At 49.0% G+C, this 7,500-nt stretch overlaps 1 protein-coding gene across 1 annotated transcript in view; it reads right to left on the reverse strand.

Moving 5' to 3' along the window:
- Positions 1-7,500, reverse strand: part of LOC128450173 (E3 ubiquitin-protein ligase RNF123) — a gene marked incomplete in the record, with an annotated part of 33,940 nt that overhangs the window by 10,559 nt on the left and 15,881 nt on the right. Inside the window, 10 exon segments of the mRNA XM_053433690.1 lie at positions 58-136; positions 242-316; positions 1,936-2,113; positions 2,415-2,522; positions 3,836-3,919; positions 4,157-4,302; positions 4,942-5,131; positions 5,292-5,392; positions 6,287-6,388; positions 6,633-6,753. Coding sequence (XP_053289665.1) covers positions 58-136; positions 242-316; positions 1,936-2,113; positions 2,415-2,522; positions 3,836-3,919; positions 4,157-4,302; positions 4,942-5,131; positions 5,292-5,392; positions 6,287-6,388; positions 6,633-6,753 — 1,184 coding nt within the window.

The following is a 7,500-nucleotide window of genomic DNA, read 5'->3' on the forward strand; positions in this document are numbered from 1 at the left end:
ACAGTGAAAACAAGCAGCTGAAGCTGTGACGGTCAAACAGACACTCACTGCTCCTCGGGGATCCTCTCCACTGCCCTGAGGGATTGTGGGTAGCAGACGTAGCTGGCGAGGGCCTGCATCAGAGAATCTTTAATGTCTGAGAGAAGAGACGTTAAATACAACACGTTAGAGTCGATACCGGCGGTTATGCACCATAAATAAAGTGTGTTTGTGTGTGTGTGTGTGTGTGCGTGTGTGTAACCTGTTCCGACGATGCGTGGATCAGCAAAGTGTTTGGCAAGGATGGCAGCCAGCTGAGTCAGTGTCTCTTCGTAACCTGAAGAGAAGAAGGGGACAAACATTAAGTCTGTCGTCGTGAACACAAACTCAAACGGAAAGGTGAGTGTGACACACAGGAAGTGATGTCACTTCACAGTGTTTGATACCTGATGAGACCGGATGACAAAGCTGCTGCTGCTAGTCTGTCCTCAATGATTTGAAGGCTCCGAGTATTAGGAACAGCAGCAGCCCTGTCTCGTGTGATGACTCATCTGAGAGCCACATCCTGTTTTACTGTCACCAGCACACCTGGGACCTATGTGTCCCCTGGGACCTCTGTGTCACCTGGGACCTATGTGTCCCCTGGGACCTCTGTGTCACCTGGGACCTCTGTGTCACCTGGGACCTATGTGTCCCCTGGGACCTCTGTGTCACCTGGGACCTCTGTGTCACCTGGGACCTCTGTGTCCCCTGGGACCTATGTGTCACCTGGGACCTCTGTGTCCCCTGGGACCTATGTGTCACCTGGGACCTCTGTGTCACCTGGGACCTCTGTGTCCCCTGGGACCTCTGTGTCACCTGGGACCTCTGTGTCACCTGGGACCTCTGTGTCCCCTGGGACCTATGTGTCACCTGGGACCTCTGTGTCCCCTGGGACCTATGTGTCACCTGGGACCTCTGTGTCCCCTGGCAGCTATGTGTCCCCTGGGACCTATGTGTCACCTGGGACCTCTGTGTCCCCTGGGACCTATGTGTCACCTGGGACCTCTGTGTCCCCTGGGACCTATGTGTCACCTGGGACCTATGTGTCACCTGGGACCTATGTGTCCCCTGGGACCTCTGTGTCACCTGGGACCTATGTGTCCCCTGGGACCTCTGTGTCACCTGGGACCTCTGTGTCACCTGGGACCTATGTGTCCCCTGGGACCTCTGTGTCCCCTGGGACCTCTGTGTCACCTGGGACCTCTGTGTCACCTGGGACCTATGTGTCCCCTGGGACCTATGTGTCACCTGGGACCTCTGTGTCCCCTGGGACCTATGTGTCACCTGGGACCTCTGTGTCCCCTGGGACCTATGTGTCACCTGGGACCTATGTGTCACCTGGGACCTCTGTGTCCCCTGGGACCTATGTTTCCCCTGGGAGCTATGTGTCATCTGGGACCTCTGTGTCCCCTGGGACCTCTGTGTCACCTGGGACCTATGTGTCATCTGGGACCTATGTGTCCCCTGGGAGCTATGTGTCATCTGGGACCTATGTGTCCTCTGGGACCTATGTGTCATCTGGGACCTCTGTGTCATCTGGGACCTCTGTGTCCCCTGGGACCTATGTGTCATCTGGGACCTCTGTGTCCCCTGGGACCTCTGTGTCACCTGGGACCTATGTGTCATCTGGGACCTATGTGTCCCCTGGGAGCTATGTGTCATCTGGGACCTATGTGTCCCCTGGGACCTCTGTGTCCCCTGGGACCTATGTGTCATCTGGGACCTCTGTGTCCCCTGGGACCTCTGTGTCACCTGGGACCTATGTGTCCCCTGGGAGCTATGTGTCATCTGGGACCTATGTGTCCTCTGGGACCTATGTGTCATCTGGGACCTCTGTGTCATCTGGGACCTCTGTGTCCCCTGGGACCTATGTGTCATCTGGGACCTATGTGTCCTCTGGGACCTATGTGTCACCTGGGAGCTCCTCCATGCTGTTGGCCGGGCTGAAGTAGTTCTTCAGGGCGCTGTAGGCGTTCATGGCCACGTTGAGGTAGAACTCAGGAGTGAAGGCGAACAAGGAGCCCGTGTTGTCTGCGTGTTCGATTGTGCGAATGCAAACGCACAGCAGCCAGTACACATCCAGCATCTTCTCCTGCACACACACACACACACACACACAGTGATGAGGGTGAGGAGTCATGAGTGTGATGAGTGTGATGAGTGTGATGAGAATGATGAGATGATGAGCGATGAGTGATGAGTGTGTGGTGAATGTGATGAGTGTATGGTGAATGTGATGAGATGATGAGTGTGTGGTGAATGTGATGAGTGTGTGGTGAATGTGATGAGTGATGAGTGTGATGAGAGTGATGAGATGATGAGATGATGATTGTGTGGTGAATGTGATGAGTGTATGGTGAATATGATGAGTGATGAGTGATGACAGTGATGACCTTGGAGTAGATGGTGGCGTTGATCCAGGCCAGTCTCCTGCTGAGGTGATTCAGCTTCTCTGAGAAAACCTTCTGACTCTTCTGCAGCTCGTCCAGGATGTCTGATCTCTGAGGGACACAACCAGCAGGACCAGTTTACCAGACTGACACAGGTCACAGGTCACAGGTCACTTGAGGCACTTGTTCTCACTGGTTCTCACTTGTTCTCACTGGTTCTCACTTGTTCTCACTTGTTCTCACTGCTTCTCACTTGTTCTCACTTGTTCTCACTGGTTCTCACTTGTTCTCACTGGTTCTCAATGGTTCTCAATGGTTCTCTCTGGTTCTCACTTGTTCTCACTGGGTCTCACTGGGTCTCACTGGGTCTCAATGGTTCTCAATGGTTCTCAATGGTTCTCAATGGTTCTCTCTGGTTCTCACTGGTTCTCACTTGTTCTCACTTGTTCTCACTGGTTCTCAATGGTTCTCAATGGTTCTCAATGGTTCTCTCTGGTTCTCACTTGTTCTCACTGGGTCTCACTGGGTCTCACTGGGTCTCACTGGGTCTCACTGGTTCTCAATGGTTCTCAATGGTTCTCTCTGGTTCTCACTTGTTCTCACTTGTTCTCACTGGGTCTCACTGGTTCTCACTGGGTCTCACTGGGTCTCACTGGTTCTCACTGGGTCTCACTGGGTCTCACTGGTTCTCACTTGTTCTCACTGGTTCTCACTTGTTCTCACTTGTTCTCACTGGGTCTCACTGGTTCTCACTTGTTTTCACTTGTATTCACTTGTATTCACTTGTATTCACTGGTTCTCACTGGTTCTCACTGGTTCTCACTTGTTTTCACTTGTTTTCACTTGTTTTCACTTGTTTTCACTTGTTTTCACTTGTTTTCACTTGTATTCACTGGTTCTCACTGGTTCTCACTGGTTCTCACTTGTTTTCACTTGTTTTCACTTGTTTTCACTTGTTTTCACTTGTTTTCACTTGTATTCACTGGTTCTCACTGGTTTTCACTTGTTTTCACTTGTTTTCACTTGTATTCACTGGGTCTCACTGGGTCTCACTGGTTTTCACTGGTTCTCACTGGTTCTCACTGGTTCTCACTGGTTCTCACTTGTTTTCACTTGTTTTCACTTGTTTTCACTGGTTCTCACTTGTTCTCACTTGTTCTCACTGGTTCTCACTGGGTCTCACTGGTTTTCACTGGTTCTCACTGGTTCTCACTGGTTCTCACTTGTTTTCACTTGTTTTCACTTGTTTTCACTTGTTTTCACTTGTTTTCACTTGTTTTCACTTGTTCTCACTGGTTCTCACTGGGTCTCACTGGTTCTCACTTGTTTTCACTTGTATTCACTTGTATTCACTGGTTCTCACTGGTTCTCACTGGTTCTCACTGGTTCTCAGCTTTATGTTCACAAAGGGAAACAGGACTCACTCGTGCGGGGCAGCGAGCGATCTTCTCCTCTGTGTCCTTCAGTGCCACAGCGTATTCATGGACGTCGTCTGAAACCACCACCATCTGCAAGAGACAGGAAGAACGTCCTGATGATCAAGTCCAGATACTCAGTTCTAAATGTAAAAGACATGTAATGCTAGAACCATGTAGCTTCATGACACATGTCCATCAATTATCATTTCCCCATCGATCGAACGTCTTCAAACTTTAAAACAAAAGATCTGATTATTTAATGTCTCTCATATTTCAGAGGTTCATTCCTGTCCGTCTCCACATGGACATCCTGTCTCTGCCGCTCACCTTCCCCAGCTGCTGGTGGACGCTCAGGTTGTACATCATCACGATCCCGTCCACGATCTCCAGCAGCGACTTGTCGGCCAATGGCTGCTCGGGCTCCTCCACTGGTCGCCCCAGCAACAGGCCATCGTTACCATGGCTACCCTCGACTACAGGACAGAAACCACAGAACGGAGACGTCAGCTGATCTGAGACCTGCCATCAGGACATGTCCAACCTTCAGCTGATCTGAGACCTGCCATCAGGACATGTCCAACCTTCAGCTGATCTGAGACCTGCCATCAGGACATGTCCAACCTTCAGCTGATCTGAGACCTGCCATCAGGACATGTCCAACATTCAGCTGATCTGACATGTCCAACCTTCAGCTGATCTGACATGTCCAACAGTCAGATGATCTGAAACCTGCCAACAGGACATGTTCAACCTTCAGCTGATCTGCCATGTCCAACATTCAGCTGATCTGAGACCTGCCATCAGGACATGTCCAACATTCAGCTGATCTGACATGTCCAACATTCAGCTGATCTGAGACCTGCCATCAGGACATGTCCAACATTCAGCTGATCTGACATGTCCAACATTCAGCTGATCTGACATGTCCAACAGTCAGCTGATCTGAGACCTGCCATCAGAAAGCATTTATCACTCTGTAGATGTTTATCTTGATTATTTCTACAGGTCAGAAAACCTCTGACTGAACATCTTGCCTGAGATTCACTGACATGAGAATCAAAACACTCAGATAACAGATGATTCCTGTTGTTCAAGGAGCTTCAGGTACTCACTGTCCTCCTCCGTCCTCTGCTCCACAGCCAGCGTGCGGACCTTCACCTTCTCGGGCTGCGTCAGGGGTCGTCTGGGGGTCATCAGGCTGACGGCGGCCGTGCTCAGGAACCGGTTGGCCCGTCCCAAAGTGGGAGAACTCAACCAGCTGGGCCTCGCCAGAGCTCCGCCCATCGCTGCCCCGAACGGCCTCTGATGACAAAGTGACCAGACAACACAAACTGAGGAAAACACCACCAGGTGCTGACTTCTGAGACATAATCATAGTTATGAGATTTATAATTCATCTTATTTCCTTTTTATATTCAATAAAATATAATAATAATGAGAATGAAGATGCCTGTGGACCAACCTGTGCTGCTCCGCTCTCCTCGTCCTCGTCCAGGTCGTCCATGGACGCGGCCTGGATCTCTGCAGGGTCGATGATGATGTTGGCTTTACTCGCCAAATCATCTGGTGGATTAACACGGGACACAAACATGAAGACACATAAACAAACCTCTCTGGTGAAGAAGTGCTGACTCACACGATGAAGACACAGACGAAGATGTGAAGAGAGTTTGTGGTGATCAGAGCTGAGGACGTGTCAGGTGACACAGTCTCCAGAGGAAACATGACCCATTCTACATGCATGACACATGTCAGGGAAGCACCTTCATAAACCTGACTGACTGTGAGACGTAGCAGTGATGCTGCTTTGCACTAATATTTCATAAACATGAACATGTAAAGTCGCCTGAACACACAACAGATGATTCACTTTCTGAAGTTTGACTTTGTTCTGGTTGATTTGATCTCAGTGAGAAAAACAACACGAAGCAGCAGCTCCCTCTGGTGGAGAGAACACTACAGTGTCATCATCTTCATCATCAAAGTGAGAAGAAACAGCATCGCTTCATTTCTTCTTCATCATTTAAACTGAGAGGAAGAGTCAGAGCTGGTATACCTGCCGCAAGACAGGTACTGACCAACCAGCCAATCAGAGCACAGGTACAGACCAACCAGCCAATCAGAGCACAGGTACAGACCAACCAGCCAATCAGAACACAGTTACTGACCAACCAGCCAATCAGAGCACAGGTACTGACCAACCAGCCAATCAGAGCACAGGTACAGACCAACCAGCCAATCAGAACACAGTTACTGACCAACCAGCCAATCAGAGCACAGGTACAGACCAACCAGCCAATCAGAAAACAGTTACTGACCAACCAGCCAATCAGAGCACAGGTACAGACCAACCAGCCAATCAGAACACAGTTACTGACCAACCAGCCAATCAGAACACAGGTACTGACCAACCAGCCAATCAGAACACAGGTACCACAGAGAGACGTGTGTACAAACCTTTGAGTGTTTTCTTGAGGTGGGAGAGGAGCCCCCCCAGTCTTTGAAGGTCAAAGTAATCCACCTTCCCATTGTAGAAGAGCTGAGGGGGGACGTACGCCTCTGAAACAACAGCAGAGAGAGAGAGAGAGACAGATAAAATAAAGAGTAGAGAGCACAAGGAATAAAGAAAAGCGAGAGAACCAGAAATAAAAAAGAGAGAGAGAATGAGAAGAAACTTTACATGAAGCTATAAAACACAGAAATATAACAATCTACTCAAATTTATTTCCTGGTTGAAGACGATAAATCAAATATGTACGAATTGGATCAGAAATAAAAACCTGATCACGTGATCATCTGTTACCTTCACTCCTCACGCTGCCCAGAGACTTCCTGTTCCCTTCGTCCCAGCAGGTTCTCACCGCCGTGATGAGGCGGTGCAGGAAACACACCATGTACTCAGGAGGACACAGAGCTGTGGGGTGCTGCTCACACACACACACGCACACGCACACACACACACACACACAACCTATGACCTCTGAACACAAACCAGTTCATCTATGAGTCCAAATTAAGATGTGTACCAAATTTGAAGAGATTCCATCTAGGTGCTCTTGAGATATTGTGTTACAAACATGCGACGAACAACCTGAACACACAATGCCTCCGGCCACTGGGTGTCGCCACCACAGAAGCACAAAACCCTGAATAACACTAGAGGAAATAAACCCTGACAAACCATAGAGTCTGAGATCAGTCAGTCACTAACCCCTGCTCTACTCTACGTTTTCTATGGAGAGGACTGAACACTGAGATCAGCAGAAAGAGAAAAACACTTTTTGTCACTACCGGTAATGACATCATTGTAGAATTATGACGACAACAACAAACAACTGGTGGAAAATATGAGTGAAAATTTAAAAATGTTTATTTTACACTTTGTATTAATACTTTTAAGTTAAATACACTGTGAATGATTATCTCTTAATGTGTTTGTGTTGCTATGTTTGTAAGTACATTTGTGCGACAGGGCAGCACCTGAGGCTCACAGTGTAGATCATATAGTGATGAGTGATTCTGACCATGTCTCCTGAGACACGTGTCAAAGAGCAGGATGTCCAGCTGTAGGCGGAACACTAAGGACAGGGCTCTTATTTTGAAGGCGACCTGCTCCGGTACATCAGTCGCTGTACCTGCACGTCTGGTTGGGTTTCCCTGGTGTGTTGTTA

Source organism: Pleuronectes platessa, chromosome 2, assembly GCF_947347685.1.
Source record: "Pleuronectes platessa chromosome 2, fPlePla1.1, whole genome shotgun sequence".
Taxonomy (NCBI): Eukaryota; Metazoa; Chordata; class Actinopteri; order Pleuronectiformes; family Pleuronectidae; genus Pleuronectes; species Pleuronectes platessa.